Source organism: Sinocyclocheilus grahami, unplaced genomic scaffold (genome assembly GCF_001515645.1).
Source record: "Sinocyclocheilus grahami isolate Dianchi unplaced genomic scaffold, SAMN03320097.WGS_v1.1 scaffold307.1, whole genome shotgun sequence".
Classification (NCBI taxonomy): Eukaryota; Metazoa; Chordata; class Actinopteri; order Cypriniformes; family Cyprinidae; genus Sinocyclocheilus; species Sinocyclocheilus grahami.
The window spans coordinates 964,947-984,883 of NW_015505486.1; the positions used below are offsets into that span (position 1 = coordinate 964,947).

Consider the following 19,937-nt stretch of genomic DNA (forward strand, 5'->3'; position numbering starts at 1 on the left):
TGTTTTGTGATGGTTGTTCATGAGTCCCTTGTTTGTTCTGAACAGTTAAACTGAGCACTGTTCTTCAGAAAAATCCTCCATGTCCTGCAGAATCTTCAGTTTTCCAGCATCTTCTGCATATTTGAACCCTTTATTCAGCGGGGGGTGAACACGTTTTGAATTTGAAGATCAAGGTAAATTGTACTTAATTTGTTTTCCGGGAAACATGCAAGTATCTTCTGTTGCTTCTGAAGGGCAGTACTAAATAGAAAAAATTATATTTCTACAAAATAAGAAAAATTTGGACAGCTTCATCCTGTTCAAAAGTTTTCCTCTTAATGGGCTCTTAATGCATCGTGTTTCCTTCTGGAGCATCACTGAATGTTTGAACCTTTTTTAATAGTTGTGTTTGAGTCCCTCAATTGTCTTCAGTGTGAAAAGATGGATCTCAAAATCATACAGTCACTGCTGGAAAGGGTTGAAATATGCAAAAGATATTTCAACCCTTTATTTCAAAAACAGTGGTAGATCATCCAGGTAACCACACACAATATTAAGAACCAAGGGTTCCCAAACTTTTGAACGAGATTATTTTAATAAATTCAGCTATTTTTTTTCTTGTTGACTAAATGTAAACATCTTTTATGTAAAATATATTACTCAGGACAGTACTAAATAAAAAAATAACATGCATTTTGTATGATCTCTCTTATTTTGTTCAAATTACTCACATTTTCACAGATTCTGCAAGGGGTTCCCAAACACTGTGTGTGTGTGTATATATATATATATATAATATGTATGTATGTATAATTTTTTTTTTAAATAAGTAAATAAATAATTTTCAATTCTAGCTGGAGTTGATGTGTATCTCTATTGTAGAGACAAGGCTGTGTCTTCACGTTTGTCTTTTCCTTTGCCCGTTTATTACTATGCTGTCGACTTCAATCATCTGGCGTTTTATTGAAGGTATTTCATCATGACTATTTTATCTGAGATCTATTAGTAAATCCAACATAGACCTTACAACCAGTTCTGTCTAAAATGTGTCTCTTAATTGATTGAGAATGGTTACACCAATTATATTTGTATATATCCGAGTTATTTTTTTAATCATCAAAAATAATGTGTTTCAGGTTCTCTGTATGAGACCATCTCTTGCTGTATGCTCTATATTCTGGGGCCATTGAGGTTGTTTTGGGTTAAATCATTAGCCGCATATTTACCAGGTTGTTTTTTTTTTTAATAAATTGATGTATAAAACTTATAACTTATATTCAGATTTTACATAATATCTGTGTCTACTGAGATTTGTCGTATCTATACATAAAGCTAAAGGGATTAGACAAGAATTACTATTATTTGTTTTATTACTGTTTTTGTTCTTTACATGATTTTACAACTTTTTTTGCAGCTAAAATCCTGAAGTATGTCATGACTGCACATGCTGATCATGCAGCATTTATGGCAGTGGTGTATTCAGGTAAATCCACACTGTAAATAATCTGGAAATCTAAACTTAATTTATCCTTAGTTTATGTTTATCTTATCCAGTTTTATATATATATATATATATATATATATATATATACAGTGGGCACGGAAAGTATTCAGACCAAAAATTTAAGGGGGTCTGAATACTTTCCGTACCCACTGTATATGTGTGTGTGTGTGTGTGTATATGTATATGTGTGTGTGTATGTTTTTATATATATTTAATATATGTTTTTATATACAGTGCACAATAGTAAATTATGCCATTAAGTGTAAATTAATCATTTATATCTGTGTCAGTACTTTTAGCTAAACATTTTGAAAACATCAGCACAGTCGTCAGAACAGTCACCTTCTGTTTGCTTGTCCTGATGTGTCCCTTCTTCATTATACGTGAGTATTCGCCCATTATGGAGCATTATCCACAAGATGAGGATATCTTGTTTTAATGCATTGTTGAAGACACAACATTCACAGACTTTTGTTTTTTCATGCAGCATTTGTATAGAGGAAAGTTGTTTTAACTCACAATCAATCTCAGTACAATCTAGTGCGATTTGCATATTTCACCATTTTGAAATCATTTTACCATAATTTACACAACCTCTTCATTCACATTGTTCTTGATGATTTATGACCATAGAAGATTATTTAACATTTGTTCAAAACTGACATTCAAACAATGCTTCTTTAGGACATTTATTGTATACATCTTAGATACACTCTTAAAAATAAAGGTGTTTCAAAAGGTTCTTCAAGCGATGCCATAGAAGAACCATTTTTGGTTCCACAAAGAACCATTCAGTCAAAAGTTTTTTAAAGAACCATCTCTTTCTTACCTTTTTATAATCTGAAGAACCTTCTTTCGCCACAAAGAAGCTTTTGTGAAACAGAAAGGTTCTTCAGATGTTAAAGGTTCTTTATGGAACCATTTAGAAAAAAAGGTTCTTCTATGGCATCGTGAAGCACCTTTATTTTTAAGAGTGTATGAGTGTGAAAGATATTTGTTTTAGATTTGTTATGTGTTGATATTGCATTCACACACATTATTTTTTTTATAGAATTGGCTGAAGAGAAGTTGCTGTCATGCTCTGGAGAGTTAAGCAGAAGGATGTACAGGAAAGTTAGACTCTTTGTAGCTACTTGTAGCTTTTCATGGCTGCCTTCATTACAGCTTTCCCTTCTGCTTTTCTCTCATTTTGCCTCCGATAAAGGTAAGCCAGAACATTTTAAAACTTGAGCAGATACTGAATGAGAATTAACTAATTAATATGCTTGAGGAACAGTCAGTTCTGTCTGCTTCTTACACAGCACAAATAAAAGTGAAAGAAGAAGTCGTCATGTAGTTATTGTGACAATTTATTTCCTTACTCTAATTGCCTCTCTTTTTTTTTAAGTGTTCATCATTACAGCTCTTCCAGTACTTCACTGGTTGCCTTATTTCTTTTGGCATAAAAATAAATGCTGTAAGTATGTAAGTAATTATATTTTTCTCTATTATGACTGGAGAAATTTATCAGTAGATGGGTATGCAATAAAAATATGCATATCACATTTATTGTACTTTTTTTCAAATAATGTTGAATGTACCCCTAAATGTGTCAGAGCTAGTTCTGTCTCTTTGTGACACAATGACTTGTGTTTCTCAAGTGGTGGTCCTTAATAAATATCAGTTTCCATCTATATCAGCTGTTTCACAAGTCACAGTTTCACTCAGTTAGTAACTCTTTTTATTCGTGAGCATGTTTTCACTGTTTTTTTTTTTGTCTTTTCAGGTCTACGTTGTCTATACTATTTAATATGGTTCATGATGATTGTGATGAGTGGAGTAATGGTGTATTTTTACATTATGCTCTTGAGAAATGAAAAAGGTATGAATATATTTCTAATATTTAAAGATATTAAAAAGTTTCAACCATTTTTTTTTATTATTATACAAATGTAAGTGTACATCTGTTCATTTTTAACATGGGTGTGTTGAATATAAAATAAAACGAGAGAGAAATAATTATGGGCAATAAATAAGACTAAAGACTTTTTTTATTTACAGATGATGAAGGACTGGTCTGTGTGGCAGGATTTGTTCAAGCCTTGTGGGTGCTTGCATTTTCTGAAGTTCCTGTCTATTATGAGAGTAAAGTACCGATCAGCTTCTTTCTCGTTCATGTGTTTTTTTTTCAGTCCTTCTGTTTCATTCTCATCCACAAAGCTTAAAGGGGTCATATGATGTTGCTAAAAAGAACATTATTTTGTGTATTTGGTGTAATGAAATGCGTTTATGTGGTTTAAAGTAAAAAAAAAACATTATTTTCCACATACTGTACATTATTGTTTCTCCTCTATGCCCTGCCTTTTTGAAACGCGTAGATTTTTACAAAGCTCATCTGTCTGAAAAGCGAGGTGTGCTGTGATTGGCCAGCTATCCAGTGAGTTGTGATTGGCCGAATACCTCAAGCGTGTGACAGAAATGTTACGCCCCTCACCATACTGTGATGGCGTGTCCGGCCGGAGCGATGATTCAAAAACATTAAAACCCATTATAAACGAGGCATTTGTTGCATCCAGTGGGGACATAATTACTGATTATAATGACTTATACTGTCTTTTTACACGTTGCGTTGCATTCCATCGTGCTGCGTACACATAAAACCCTGTCTGCATTTGTGATCTGAGAAATGACAAACAACAAGTGCTACTCTACACTGGCCAAAACTTGATTTTGAATCATCAGTGGCAAATTCTTTAAATGAAAACGTACTTACAGTCTGTGAGTCAGAACTGCCGGCATTTTAGTCTAACGTTACTCTACCAGGATCAGGAAATAAAATCCTCCATAAAATGTGCTGCACACATCTGGATATTTGGGTTAAACTGTTCTGGAACAGTGTTGTAAATACAACTTAACCACTGATTTGTAGTCGTGTCCTCTTTTGGAAGACCAAACAAAGTAGTTTCGCTTTCACAACGAAGCACACAGCGTCTTCACGACATGGCTGCAGCGTCAACAAAACTACAGCGAGAATAAAAGTTACGCCTTCTTTCTTTGCGTGAACATTTGGGCGGCGTTATGCAAATCTTCCCACATCGTGACGTAGACATGTGGGGGCGTGTTAGAACGAGCCGTTTTAGGTAGGTGTGGTTGACTCTTAACTTTTATAAAGAATATCTCTTTGGATTTGAGACTTTAGTCTTTGCAACTTTACAGATCTTCTTTATGCACCAAGAGCTTGTAACACTCCAAAGAGAAAGGACAAATTGAAATCGCATCATATGACCCCTTTAAAGTCTGGATAAGTGTTGTGATTCTGCCGGGGATTACTATACTGCAGCCAATCAGAAAACTATCGCTGTCTCTAAAATCATTAATTCCTTCACTCATTCACAATTCCTTAATGAACTAACAAAACGTTTAACTCTGCCCTACAGAGCTCAGCCAGAGGAAAATTGTGTTCCTGTATGGATCAGCTGGTCTTGTTTTAGTGAACTCGGCTGCACTGATGACAGAACTGATAATGAAAGCAGGTGAGTGAACACAACATTTTAATGAGATTCCTAAGGCCATGTAAGATCAAAACATACTGTTTGCTTAAAATAAATCTCCTTCCACAGTTTGTGGTGTACGCCTGGTGGGAGATTTGAGAGTCATAGTCTTTCCATCTGAGTGGCTTTTCACTGTATCACTGCTGATTTTATCCATTTTTGCATCCCGTGAGTAATGAAATGGATTTTATCACTATGCGTGAATCATCCATAATGCTATCTTTTGTATTTGCCTCATTTGTGCATTAACTGAGGCTGATTAATTTACACTGATCCTCAAATCTTTACCTCTCTCACATCTCAGGCAAAACCGTCAACACAGATTCTTCTCAGGTATAGTTTTATGATGAATTTGGTTCATTAATACAATAATTTTAAATATACTTGCATTTAAAGTGGGCAAAGTAAAACAATAGGAAGATGTCAAATAGATGTTTAAAATGCATTTGTCTTCTTATTGCAGATGGCGTCTGATTATAATGGGACTCCTGGTACAAAGCATACCAGTATAGATATGAACCAGACGACTGGAGAATCCCATGAAATGGAAACTCTGAGAAAAGTAGCTGGGAACAGTGAGGAGCATCAAGAAGAGGAGATCAACTAACAGTAAAGTGAACTGCACTTTCTAAAAGATCTGACATGGTATGAAAAAGGGTAAGACTTTCGAACACGCCATTGTTTTTGTCTGCATAACTGTTAGCAGCAGAGACTGGTGCACATCATCATGGCTGAATTATTTTTTTATATCTGCAATGTTGTGCCATTGATATTGTGGTATGTTGTTTGTGGTCGCCAAACTATACTGAATTCTACTTTGAAGTGACTCAACAATTGTTTATATGCTCTCAAACGTTTGTATTTGTATGCATTTAAATATTTTACATGTAATATGTATGTCTTATGTTATTGCTGACTTTTCTTTAAGAGCGCTTAGAGCACTTTCAACGATATTTACTAGAGCAATCAGCATTATTTTTTTCTCTGCAGTACCAAAATGGGTATTGGTTAATGTTCAATTTTACTGTAACTGTATTGTGGCACTCTCTTTCAAGGGTAGGTGTATGTTTCTGGCTAGAGTAAGCTGCAAAGTGGATCCAGAGTTGAATGTAGAACATAATATGCTCTTCTGTTGCTTTTTTCCACTGACATTTTCTGTGAAACATGTTCTACCTTTTCATTCTCTGTGAGATGTTTGTTTATGCACATTGACTTCCGAGATGGTGTTACTGTAAAGATTAATGATATTCTGCCTTTGATACATTTGTGTAAGATATCATCTTGAATGTAAGAAGATACATTTTGTTATAGAGGATATTTTTATATTACTATTCAGGAGTATTTTGAAATGTATTATTTATTATCATACTAACATCTAGTGAAGCGAAAAGCTGCATGTTTGTAAGAAATAAATCCATAATTAAGACGTTTCTAACTTGAAAATGTTATTTACATAATCCATAAAATTGCTTAGTGTTCTTGTCTGAATCAGGAGAGAAATATGCACAGATCAAGCACATTTACAAGCCAAAACAAGTCCACTGATGATCAAGTGATGTAAATTTCTCCAAATCTGTTCCGCTAAAGAAACAGTCTCATCTACTGTACATCTTGGAAGGCTTGAGGGTGAGTGAATTGTCAATAATTTTTCATTTCTGGGTGAACTATTCATTTCAGAATCACAATTAGGAAGGTACTCATGGTAACTATACTAGTAAAAAATATGCATATGCAAATTGATTTGAAGTGCTTACTTTTTTACTTTATTCTGTTTGCTGCAGGTGAACAACATGCCCATGATGGCCCTGGTGCACCCCGTCTATGACTGTTTGTTCAGATTGGCCCAATCTGATGCCCTGAAGAACGAGGAGGAGGTGAATCTTGAACATTATTACTGGTTGATTGAACTGGATAGACTAACAGAGTAACTAAATTAGTAATGCATCAAAACAGAGGGTCAAAATCATTAACCACACCTTTTTGACTTTTGCCATCTCTCGCTCTGTCTCAGGTGGACTGTCTGGTGTTACAGTTGCATCGTATTGGAGATCAGCTGGAGAAGATGAACCTGCAGCTCATGGATGAGCTGTTCAATCTCCTGAGGGATGGATTTCTCCTGCAGGAGGACCTGAGCTCCATGGGCCACCTGCTCCTGCTGGAGATCCTTGAGTTTCGCGCAGGAGGCTGGACTCTCAGCGAAACGGCTCAGAAATACTACTACAGCGAAGTGACGGACTGAGGCCTCCACCAATCAGAGAAACAAGAAGGCAGGATGAAATAGCAATCCGTAGGAGCCAAGTGTGGAGGTTTTACTTTTATATTTACCTTTGATGAAGGCTTGGTGATTCACTAGGTATGAGGTTTGACATGAAGTAGAAGATTGGATTGTGACTTTTTGAAGTCGACTTGAAGTGACATGAAGTTCATCATATTTACTTTAATACACATTCCTGGTTTCATTTGATTTAGGTCTTATATTAGTGTCAAGGGCTGTAATCAGAACACTAGAGACGATTAGATGGTTTTATTTAATAGAGATGGATATATTTAATAAATTGTTACTTGTTTTATTTTCTTAAATTGACTAGCACGTTATAATTGCCTCGGTAGAAAGAACAGCTATTTCTATTGTATAGAAAGAATTACTTCAATTACAAATCTGTTAGAAAATCTATGGTTTTAATGAACCAAAAACAGTTTATAAGAGTCACATTTAAATATAATGTTTCCTTAAGGCTAATATTTTTATACTACGAAAAGAAGAGTGGCTGTATATCCAACAAAACTTCTACAGGTGCTGGATGAAGAGAGAGAGTGTCACAAGCTTTGCATAAATTTGCACGGCTACGATAATATTTTATTCTTATTTTGTATCATTTCAATCTGATGAAGATCCACTGGACTGAAATGTAAACATGAAGTCAGGCGATATGCCAAAATGTTGTATTTGAAAGTAAAAAATGAAGCTCCTGTGCAGCTGTTTTGGCCTCACTGATTCCTCGGGCTCTTGCAGAGTAGACCGTGACTTGTATAGTTGTCTTGATGCCACAAGTTTCAAATAAAGAAACAATTATTTGAGAGTACAAGATTACAGTTGAAATCTAATCTAAAAATGTTTTGTAGATTTTTGTAACACTGTTCAACTCGTAAAAAATTCCTTGACATAAATGGAAATGTGACTTTTCATAGCTTTATTTACTTTCACACAAAAACAAACTTTATGAGTCAAGATAACAGACTTTCTCATGTCCTTTTTTGTGATGCCCATCCATCCCAAACTCCTGATGCTGTCAGTCCAAAACAAATCACGTCTGTGGGTGAACTAGGAGTCCAAACGTCCTCTCTCTACCACCAGCGGTAGTGTGCATATGCCCTGTTGGCTTCGGCCATCTTGTGAAGGTCGTGTTTGCGTTTCACTACATTTCCCTCGTTAGCGAAGGCGGCCAGCAGCTCCTGCGAGAGTTTCTCATACATGTGTGTGCGACGGTGCTTGTTGTCTCTGCATTCTGTGATAATCCATTTCATGGCCAGAAAACGCCGCCGATTATCCGTGAGAGGGACGGGCACCTGCAGGAACAATAATTCAGAGTAAGATTCAATATTTGATCTACTTTATAGCAGTACTTGACCATGCTGATTTTGTGTTTTAAAGAAGAAAGTCATACAGGTTTGAAACAACATGGTGTTTATGATGATAATATTTATGGTGATGGTGATAAATGATGATCATTTTCACTTTTTGAATGAATTATCCCTATAAACATCACTCTGGGTAAAAGGATACCATTTTATAAAATGTTAAACATAAATATTGTCCAAAATATGTGTACATTTAATTCCTCACAACATCTTAGTTGACATTTTTAAATTGTATTTTCTTACATAAAAATGATCATATTGACTTTCAGTCATTTCTCTTGAGATACTTCTATCAGTGTTGGCCGTTTGCAAACCCATTGATTGAACACTGATTCTGAGTTGCATATCTACAAACCTCTGACTAGGTTTTCTCAAGAGTTGTGAAATTAATATAAAATGTTGTTCACTGACCTGATAAGACTTGCCTCCTTTCTGTACACTGGCCAGGCCAATGATGGGTTTGCAGTTCTCTAGTGCCTGATGGAAGACGGTGTATGGATTACACTCGATCGCTTCTCTCTTAGCTGCTGGAGATTTGTGGTATTTCTCCACCTGCTTTCTCTTTATGGTCTCCAGCGTCTAAACGGACACAAAACATTCAAGCATAAACAATTTTGTAATATTTTTGAAAGATGTCCCTTATGCTCACAAGGCTGCGTTTTTTAAAGTTATTTATTAAAAATACACAGAAAAACAGGAATATTGTGACATTATAACAATTTAAATATTGTAAAATGTAATTTATTCCTGTGACGCAAAGCTGAATTTTCATAATTATTACTCCAGTGTCATATGATCCTTCAGAAATCATGCTGATTTGCTCAAGTATTAATTATTATTGTGCTCAATTATCACTAATGGTTCATATTATTATTATTATTATTAAGTGATTTGCTGGTTTAAAATGTTATCATACATAGTTTTTTGATGAATAGAAAGCATTTATTTGATCCAGAAATCTTTCGTAACATTATACATTTTTTTGTTTTTGTTGTTTTTAAAAAGTCTGGCTTACCCCAAACTTTTGAACGGTAATGTATCAGTTTCCACAAAAATATGTAGCAGCACATCTGTTTTCAACATTGATAAGACATGTTTCATTAGCAGCAAATCAGCATACTAAAACGGTTCCTGAAGGACCAAGTGACATTGGCGAGCGACTGTAGTAATGAAGCTGAAAATTCAGCTTTACTGTCAAAGGAATACATATTTTAAAATGTATTTAAACAGAAAGGTTATTTTAAATGGTCAAAATACTTCACAATTTTTCTACAGTTTTTACTGCATATTTGGTCAAATAAATGCAGCCTTGATGAGCAGAAAATACTAGTTTAAAAAAACATTAAAAACTGTAATTATTCCAAACATTTGACCACTAGTGTGTATACAGGTGCATCTCAATAAATTAGAATGTCGTGGAAAAGTTCATTTATTTCAGTAATTCAACTCAAATTGTGAAACTCGTGTATTAAATTCAATGCACACAGACTGAAGTAGTTTAAGTCTTTGGTTCTTTTAATTGTGATGATTTTGGCTCACATTTAACAAAAACCCACCAATTCACTATCTCAACAAATTAGAATACTTCATAAGACCAATAAAAAAAACTTTCTGGCCTTCTGGAAAGTATGTTCATTTACTGTACATGTACTCAAGGAGTAAAATAGATAAACAGAGCTATGAAAGATCCATATACAGTGGGGTAACGTACATTAGTTTGTTATCTTCAATGTGACTTTTGGACCCCGCTGTGTTTCTATTCAGGTCATGGAGCTATAATAACGTTTCCTGCAGTTGGCTTTGCTCTTTTTGTCTTTACCTGATCAGAGGGTCATTGAAAGCAGAGCTGGAGTCGCTTGCCAGCGCTGCTTTTATCGGTCTCACTGTTTTCAGTTCTTGCAGCTCTTTATCTTCAGGACTGAGTTCTGATTCTGGGACACGAGCATCTTTACTGGGATCTGGATCCAGATAGTATGGATTATACCGACTCCACCTCACCAAACACAGACTGAGAGAAAGATGCAGAGTAACTTAGTAGACAAACGTTATCAAATATGCTTGTTACACAGAAATCAGAACAAGCCGAGGCGTGAATTTAGAAACACATTTAAGCACATGGTTCAGTTTGCGCGATGAACAGCGAGGAATCAACGATAAATCATACAAATGATGAATTACACAGCAAAGCTGATCTGACCTAGACCTCATTTCGAACATTCCTGGCAAAAATAAGTAACGTTACATAAAACTAGTCAAACGTACCTCGGTGTCCAAGGTTTCAGTAAATATCTGACGGAGGCTGCCATGTTTAGAATGGTATACTAGGGTTGTCTCAGATCAGCTTGGCTGATCAAACGGTTTTATCCACTATTAAAGGAGAAACACAAACGCAGATCTCAGATCAGCGGTAAACTCACTTTGACAAGACCGTGAAAGGACCTCAGCTGAAGATTGAGTCCTAAAATGTTGCCTGAGTAAAACAATGCCACTAAATATTTGTTTTAAAACAAGTATTTAGCATTTTTACATTTATAGTAGCTATACACACCGTTGTTGCTCAGTGTCTTTAGCTATTTACACTAAAATGAATGAATAGGCAGTCCGTGGATTTCCTGCAGTCTAAACGTGTTTGTAGTAGAGATATGCCGGTATCAAAATTTCATTTTATTTTTTATTATTATTTTTTTTATTCAAGGAGCAATAACACACAATAAAACAACATTAAAATAAGAAAAGAAAAAGATAGAAGGACAAATTACAGCAAACAAAAAACAATTGCCAGGGGGAGGAAAGTATAAACCTTCAAAACAAAAATACAAGATATACATACATACATACATACACTTGTACGTATATATAAAATCAAATAAATATATTGGTATCAAATGTTCATGTTGCGATTAATTGCTAATGCTTTTATCACGGTATACGGTATTATCACGCTAATTTATTGAGATGCACCTGTATAATGGGATTTGATACAAACCTGTGTCATGATTCCTCTAGCAAGGATTTTGTTGCCATCTTGCATCATCATGTTGATGAACTTGCTGTTGGAGTAAAATAGATAAACAGAGCTATGAAAGATCCATATACAGTGGGGTAACGTACATTAGTTTGTTATCTTCAATGTGACTTTTGGACCCCGCTGTGTTTCTATTCAGGTCATGGAGCTATAATAACGTTTCCTGCAGTTGGCTTTGCTCTTTTTGTCTTTACCTGATCAGAGGGTCATTGAAAGCAGAGCTGGAGTCGCTTGCCAGCGCTGCTTTTATCGGTCTCACTGTTTTCAGTTCTTGCAGCTCTTTATCTTCAGGACTGAGTTCTGATTCTGGGACACGAGCATCTTTACTGGGATCTGGATCCAGATAGTATGGATTATACCGACTCCACCTCACCAAACACAGACTGAGAGAAAGATGCAGAGTAACTTAGTAGACAAACGTTATCAAATATGCTTGTTACACAGAAATCAGAACAAGCCGAGGCGTGAATTTAGAAACACATTTAAGCACATGGTTCAGTTTGCGCGATGAACAGCGAGGAATCAACGATAAATCATACAAATGATGAATTACACAGCAAAGCTGATCTGACCTAGACCTCATTTCGAACATTCCTGGCAAAAATAAGTAACGTTACATAAAACTAGTCAAACGTACCTCGGTGTCCAAGGTTTCAGTAAATATCTGACGGAGGCTGCCATGTTTAGAATGGTATACTAGGGTTGTCTCAGATCAGCTTGGCTGATCAAACGGTTTTATCCACTATTAAAGGAGAAACACAAACGCAGATCTCAGATCAGCGGTAAACTCACTTTGACAAGACCGTGAAAGGACCTCAGCTGAAGATTGAGTCCTAAAATGTTGCCTGAGTAAAACAATGCCACTAAATATTTGTTTTAAAACAAGTATTTAGCATTTTTACATTTATAGTAGCTATACACACCGTTGTTGCTCAGTGTCTTTAGCTATTTACACTAAAATGAATGAATAGGCAGTCCGTGGATTTCCTGCAGTCTAAACGTGTTTGTAGTAGAGATATGCCGGTATCAAAATTTCATTTTATTTTTTATTATTATTTTTTTTATTCAAGGAGCAATAACACACAATAAAACAACATTAAAATAAGAAAAGAAAAAGATAGAAGGACAAATTACAGCAAACAAAAAACAATTGCCAGGGGGAGGAAAGTATAAACCTTCAAAACAAAAATACAAGATATACATACATACATACATACACTTGTACGTATATATAAAATCAAATAAATATATTGGTATCAAATGTTCATGTTGCGATTAATTGCTAATGCTTTTATCACGGTATACGGTATTATCACGGTATTGAAATATAGTTTTAAAAAGTGCTGTCATAATACAGCATAACAGGTTTAATATTTCTTATAACAAAATAACTGAACATTTAAATCCAATTTTTTTTATACAGAAAACTTTATAAAGTTAAAAATGTTACACAGATTAAAGTGCAAAAGAACTATAACGACCAATAGGCATCACTTTACAATAAGACCTCATTAATTTTAAACTGTTTGATCACATTATATGCATAAAAAACCCTTATACAACATTGATAGGAATACTGAGATCAAATACAAAAAAACACAACCATCAAACGTATTTCAAAATTGTTACTTTTTTGTAACATATATCATCACATTTTTATATTAGTGCTACCAGTATTATAACATTAATATTCTAACTTATTTGTAACATTTGAACTTTTAATTTAGTGCAATATTTTGTACATATATGTCCAGACGGTAAGTAAGCCGGTTTTCGGCTTCATACTTCCTGGATAATGCAGCCATAACAAAGGCTTCTGCGGGAGCCTTCTTGATCATCAGGCCCCCGCGTGTCACTGCAAAAATTTCCTGGAGGTCCGGGCTGGGGTTACACTTTCATGCTACCCTGACTGGTCTACCGTATCTGGGTCGCCCTGAGGGGTTTCCCGATCACCAGGATATCCCCTCTTGCTGAGGCATCGAGTGGGAGGCATAGGTGGCATTACGAGAACCTTCCTGTGTAAATGCTGTCTCGGGCAGTGCTCCCCTCACCTTTGAGGGTTGTATTTGAGCTTGCCTCTTCCATTTGGCCCAGTACTTCCGGGTATCTGTAAACAGATGCTTGGAAAACTCTAAAATAAGTGCAGCATGTTAAGCTTTGCCCACTTTTCTAAAATCCTGTATGGTAGGGGTTACGCGTTTTTGACCTCGTTCCCTTTCTCTGAGTTGGTTAGACCCCGGTTCCTTGGGCTCCACTCAACTAGTGTGTCTCTATCGACGCACTCTGGAAGCATCGCTCCCCTCACCAGTGAGGGTTATTGTGAGTATGGTGTTTTCTTTCGAGCATTAATCCTCTCTGAGGAGTTGGATTCCTCGCTCCATGGGCTGTCCTCGTGGTAGTTTGAGCAGTGCTCCCCTTTTTTCAAAGGGTTACCTGGAATGAGCAATGTTATCCTCTGAATTCGTAGTTCTCCTCTCACATGAGAAGTTGAGTTCTCTGTTTTTCCAGAGCACCTGGAACCAGCAGCATCAGGTGGATTAGGCCCTTCCTCTGCCTCCCTAATGCGCTGAGTGTTTGGCTTGCTTGCAGTATGCCTACCCTTCTGATTTTACATTCATGCTGCAGGTCGAGCCCCCTCTCGGGAGAGCTGGGTTTGTGCTCCCTCAGCCTAGGTAAACTACTGCTAGCCGTTCCAGCATTGGAACATGCTGTAGGTCGAGCGCCCTTCTCGGATTGAGAACTAGGTGTGTTGCTCCCACAGCTAAGTAAATTATTGCTAGCTGTTCCAGCTTTGGAACATGCTGCAGGTCGAGCCCCCTTCTCAGATTGAGAACTGGGTGTGTTGCTCCCTCAGCTGAATAATTGCTAGCTGTTTAGAGTTGGTGCTCGCCATGGTTCTGGCTTGCACTCCCCTCAGCATGGTGGCGTGGGTATATCGTTCCCCATAGCAACCCCTAGAGGACGCAGTTCGAAGTTGCCATGAAAGGGAACGTCTCAGGTTACTTATGTAACCATGGTTCCCTGAGTAGGGAATGAGACACTGCGTCCTCTAGGTTTCTTGCCATGCTGCGGACGCAAGCTTCAGACGAAGAAGTGAATGATGTGTAGCTCTCTGCTACATAATAAGTATAATTTATACTTATAGTCGCACCGGTAGTGACGTCATGGCTGTCGCCGGCCAACGAGTTGGTGTTTTTTCAATGTATGCTTCAGACACGGGTCACGACGAGACGTTCCCCATAGCGACCCCTAGAGGACGCAGTGTCTCGTTCCCTACTCAGGGAACCATGGTTACATAAGTAACCTGAGACGTTTTCATAGCTTGTGCATCAAAGGGTTAATTATGCAAAGTTGTATCCTTCCAAATGAAAATCAATAGTTCCTATAAAACAGAGCAATTTGTTTTAGAATTGCATATTTGTTAAATAAAGGAAACTATGGAAGCTTATTTCCACCATGCAATGAAATATAGTTGTAAAAACAAAAATATAAGTAATTACAATCATTAATATCACAATTCTGACTTTTAAGTAATTGCAAGGTAATTGAGATATAAACTCGCAATTCTGAAAAATACAGTCTGAACTTTGAGATATAAACTTGCAATTGTGCAAAAAATATATATAAATTATAAGATAAAACATTGTAGTTACCTTTTTTATGTTTTTATTCTGTGGCAGAAATAAGCTTCCATTCACACATTATATCAGCTGATATTTAATGGAAATTTTATAGGCCTAAGTGACCTACAATAAAGGTTATTTGCTTCGTATTAAACAACCAGAGAATATAGAAGTAGATTAAAACACATTTTATTCTAAACCTAGAATGCAGCAGGATGTGATGAAACTCCAGCCAATGAATCAAACCAGAACCAGATGACAGCAGAATCGCATGAACTAGAAATTCTCCTGGCTAGCAGGAGTGATGTGACAGAGCAAACTCTGGCAGATTCAGTGGATTCACAAACATAATCAACAGTAAGAGGAAAAACTGCTAACCAACACTATGAGCATCTGCTTAAACTCTAACGAGAACTGACAGTGATCAAACTTCAGTGTTGTACTTGCACAATTTTTTTTGTACACATATGTACAAACAAATATGTATTTTTCCCAATCTGGCAACCATGTGTTCATACGCTCTCAGGTTTTCCAACCAAATGAAGACAGATCATTAAGAAAGATGCAACTGGCATCATTGAATAAACTTATTTTTTAAATCACAATTCCTCTGTCTGCTGAGCTGGATTTCAGAAAAAACTTTGATGTTTAGACGTAGCCTATCTTCTGATGGAGAGAGATCTGTTAAATAAGCTGTTGACTGTTCATTTTTCTGTAATACTTGTTGTATTAAACATTTTATGTTGTTATGAATAGTTGTCATTCACTTATTTTCCTTTTTGCAGCATATTTATATGAATATGCAGGCATTTTTATTTAAATTATTATCTGTAATTATTTGTTCTACAAAGACACAAAAGCAAAGACAAGGAATAAGGCCTTCAGGTACATGTAAGACATCACATAGATTTTATAAATGCAAATAAATTAAAGTGGTTCGTAATATTGTTTTATGACACACATTCTAAAAACGAAATGATTCAGTATAAAATTTAAATCTTAAATTTTGAACACAGTATACAATAGAACTCTGACTTTTTCTTTTAACTGAGAGTATTAATTTAATGATAAACATCTGCCTTCTCTTCACTACAGTATCACGTCTGGTATTGTTTAAATGTTATTGCTTCTAATAAAAATTATTACAAAACCAAGGGCTTTCTGTGACAGTGTCCTCCCATGCAGTTAAAAAGAGTATGAAACAAAACGTTAAATGTACATATACAGTAACACATGGCTGCTAGACCAAATCAGTTTCTCACCCTTGAATTATGTCTAATTTGATTATTTTCCCTCGGACTGAGTAGTAGTGTTATCATATAGTTAGCCTACTACAGGTATTGCGCTGATGCATATTGTAGGCCTACTGCTTATATGATTATAGTCCATTAGATTAGGACTCGACCCCGCACCTGAGACAATATATTTAGTGAAAGTAAAAATGAAAGTGAAAGGAAGCGTTCAGTCTGCCGCATCTCCCGAACAGCAGCGTCCGTCAGCAATAATAACTGCGATCATTTTAGCCAGCAGATATGATCGTTTTGTGTAATTTCGCATTTTTGAAGATGCATCCACCGAACTGTGTTTGGATGTCAGTTCTGCTGATGATCGCTGATGGTACGTAAAGTATGATCTCCTTCACAGTTAATCAGGGGCGACAGGTGTGTATAGGGGTGGAGCAGCTACCATCTTTAGCTCACCTTAAGTATTATAGATTGAATTTTGAATGCAGTTGTTGTTTTGTTTAAAAAAGGTGATTTAAGTAGGCATTATTTCACCTTATCAACACACATACAGAGAGGGTAGCCTAATACACAAGTGCAATTGTTTTCCGTGTAGTGCTGGGAGGAGGCCACAGTAGTATAAAAGCACCCATCATTAAAATGATCCGATAAAAATTACTGTGTTTACAACAAAATTCATTTATTAGCTACTTAAGGTGGGGTGTATAAGCGATTGCTTTTTAAAAAGGCAGATTTACAGGGTTTCTTGTTGACTTGAGGTTGCATCATGTGCTGACACTATTGGAGACGAATCCCATGGAACCTGTTGCATGAAGCATGTGTAAAATCATGCAAATCTGATTGGCTGACGACAGTCCTATGTTGTTACATGATGTCACCTTTTATACTCAGATGGGTCTGCTTGTTATCCAGAGTTGCTTCTCCCCTCTAGTAATCCTTAGGAGTAGAGATAGGTGAAGTTTTATGTAGATTTCCACTCTCTAAAAAATGCTGGGTTAAATATGGACAAACCCAACGATTGGGTTGTTTTCAGCCAACGGGTTAAATGCTTAACCCAACCTTCTGGGCAGTAACCCAACTGCTGGGTCAAAACAACCCAATCGCTGGGTTTGTCCATAGGCCTATTTTACCCAGCGCTGGGTTGTATTTAACCCAGCATCACTCTCTCACCTGTAGTCCTCAATTTGTTATTGATGCCAGACTGTATCAAGCTATCGATACCAGTATGTAACCTGAGATGTTTTTCGTACATTTAATAGTTTAGATTTTTTTACAATTATTTCTGTATTTTATTCTTTGTTGTTTAACAAGGACTCATTTACCATTTCACCATAATGGAGTAACTACTTTATTTTTCTGTTAAAATTCAGCCAAGAGCATCATAAGGTAAGATTTGGTTTAGTTGTTGCAAAACTTATATACTTAATTTACTTTGTTTTCTGCATTTGATGCTTTCCTTATCCTATATATTTGTTATATAGGCTGCTAAAGTCCTGACCAGTAAAACTTTCTATTCTATTCTATTCTATTCGCAGATTTACTACACTTTTATCTTTGATCTGTTATTCTGTGCTTCATCTGGACACATACAGCATTTGATAATGTAATTGACCTAATGTGATTAAAAGTGTCATAAATAATTATTTTAGCTTTACATATTTGCTTATGCAGAACATTATTTGATGTGGTCACATTATATTGTAAGATTGGATGGGATCATCCGAACATGTCACATCTTGACATTTGGTGAACTGACTTCACTGCAGTCTGTAAGGCAAATCATGTGTTCATTGAATAAATTAAGTAATTAATTTTTTTATGATTTTGAATATTTTACAGCAGAAAAAAATCATTTCCTTTTTAATCGTTATATTATGAATAGATTATTTATTTATTCATTCACTTTATAGGGTTAGTTGTGCGCAGTCCCTCAGGTCCTCTGGTTGCTCCTCTGGGGTCTTCAGTGGTTTTGCCCTGTTATGTTGATGAACTCTTACTAATGGAGGGTCTGAAGGTGGAATGGAGAAGAACAGACTCAGAGACTCTGGTTCATCTGTATCAAGATGGTGAGAGTCGAGCAGAGTCCCAGCAGCAGGATTATCATGATAGAGCTCATTTCTTTACTGGTCAGATTCAACATGGAAACTTCTCCCTCCGTCTGGACGATCTGAGAGCTGAAGATGAGGGACGATACACCTGTAAAGTTTACAGTCAGCAGGAATCTGGTGAAACTGTGGTTGAAATAAAAGATGTTGGTGAGTGTGAATCACCTGAATACCTCCCACCATTTTCAATATGATTTTCCAAGATGTTTTAATCCTGGACATACATTTCCTACTGTGACATTGTTTGTCTTTCAGAGCGTTTGCTAGTATCCATATCCATAGAGTCCATTTCTGCGTCTGTGGGTGAGGACGTCACTCTGAACTGCTCTGTAGACTCTCACATCACACCTGAACACATTGAAGAGGTTTCATGGAGGAAAACTGATAAAGATGAAGACATTCTGGTTCTGCTCTACCAAAACAATAAGTCTTTATCAGATTCATCAGATGAGCGATACAGAGACAGAGTTGAGTTCTTCACTGCTGAAATCCCCAAAGGAAACTTCTCTCTCAGACTGAAGAGTGTCAGAACTGAGGATAAAGGAGTTTACACGTGTCAGGTGTTTGCTGGAGGACTTTCAGCATATGCAACTATTGTACTGGAGAGACTGGGTGAGTATTTGATAAGTAAATAAATAAATACACAATAACTGGAGCCTAAATTTGCACAAATAAACCATATTTACTTTTCAGGGCAATATCAAGCACAATGTACCCCATAACTCTTGTAATCAGTAACTAATGTCTGTGTTTAATAGGTTTCTCTGTTTCACACATAATGGTGTTGATTCTCTCTATTTCTGCATCTGGATGTGCACTTGTGCTCTGCTGCCTGATCTACTGCAGATCACCATATGAAGGTATACATATTATCACTTGCTGTAGTTCATTTGAAACTTCAAATCTGTCTAGCAATGAATTGACAAGCCAAAGTCAAAGCTTTTTTTTTCATACACTCATAGTCCAGTGTACAAACTAAGAGCAATTAAGTTCTTCATAAAACTTGCACGACTTACATTTGTCCAGTAGCAGCTGAAAGACACGTGACCACACATTACAAATGTAACACATTTAAATTCATTCCTTGACTGAAATTTCGTGTCTTTCTAAACACAGCTCTGTGTATTTTTCACTTTTTCTAAATATACATATGTGCAATCAATCAATTATCCATTCAATAACCAATCAATCAATCAATAATCAACTATTCCCTCAATTTAATTCACATACGAATAAAATGTCTTATTTTTATTTATTTTTATATATATATATATATATATATATATAC

The 19,937-nt window shown here is 36.1% G+C and overlaps 2 protein-coding genes and 1 pseudogene across 2 annotated transcripts; 2 read left to right on the forward strand and 1 right to left on the reverse strand.

Annotated features, from left to right (window-relative positions):
- Nucleotides 1-6,233: 6,233 nt before the first annotated feature.
- On the forward strand, nt 6,234-8,076 carry LOC107601554 (MIF4G domain-containing protein B-like). Its single transcript, XM_016293788.1, has 4 exons — nt 6,234-6,244; nt 6,567-6,639; nt 6,795-6,887; nt 7,025-8,076. Exons 1-4 carry the CDS (start codon nt 6,234-6,236, stop codon nt 7,250-7,252), a joined length of 405 nt encoding a protein of 134 aa, XP_016149274.1. The 3' UTR covers nt 7,253-8,076.
- Nucleotides 8,077-8,271: 195 nt separating this feature from the next.
- On the reverse strand, nt 8,272-12,402 carry mrps7 (mitochondrial ribosomal protein S7). The gene is made up of 5 exons (XM_016293834.1): nt 12,315-12,402; nt 11,872-12,060; nt 11,639-11,702; nt 9,064-9,231; nt 8,272-8,580 (listed from the first exon to the last, which is right to left on the reverse strand). The coding sequence occupies exons 1-5, from the start codon at nt 12,356-12,358 to the stop codon at nt 8,359-8,361; spliced, it is 687 nt and encodes a 228-aa protein (XP_016149320.1). The 5' UTR covers nt 12,359-12,402; the 3' UTR covers nt 8,272-8,358.
- Nucleotides 12,403-16,832: 4,430 nt separating this feature from the next.
- The window catches only part of LOC107601555 (uncharacterized), a 22,592-nt pseudogene continuing 19,487 nt past the window's right edge, over nt 16,833-19,937 (forward strand).

What these genes read in the sequence shown, in the direction of transcription:
- LOC107601554 (XM_016293788.1), top strand. An exon ending in ACATCTTGGAAGGCTTGAGG is followed by an intron (nt 6,640 to 6,794) that starts GTGAGTGAATTG and finishes TGTTTGCTGCAG; the next exon opens with GTGAACAACATGCCCATGAT. An exon ending in CCCTGAAGAACGAGGAGGAG is followed by an intron (nt 6,888 to 7,024) that starts GTGAATCTTGAA and finishes GCTCTGTCTCAG; the next exon opens with GTGGACTGTCTGGTGTTACA.
- mrps7 (XM_016293834.1), bottom strand. Translation starts at nt 12,358, where the DNA reads ATGGCAGCCTCCGTCAGATATTTACTGAAACCTTGGACACCGAG. An exon ending in TTCAATGACCCTCTGATCAG is followed by an intron (nt 11,703 to 11,871) that starts GTAAAGACAAAA and finishes TTACTCCAACAG; the next exon opens with CAAGTTCATCAACATGATGA. An exon ending in CTAGAGGAATCATGACACAG is followed by an intron (nt 9,232 to 11,638) that starts GTTTGTATCAAA and finishes GTGTCCGTTTAG; the next exon opens with ACGCTGGAGACCATAAAGAG.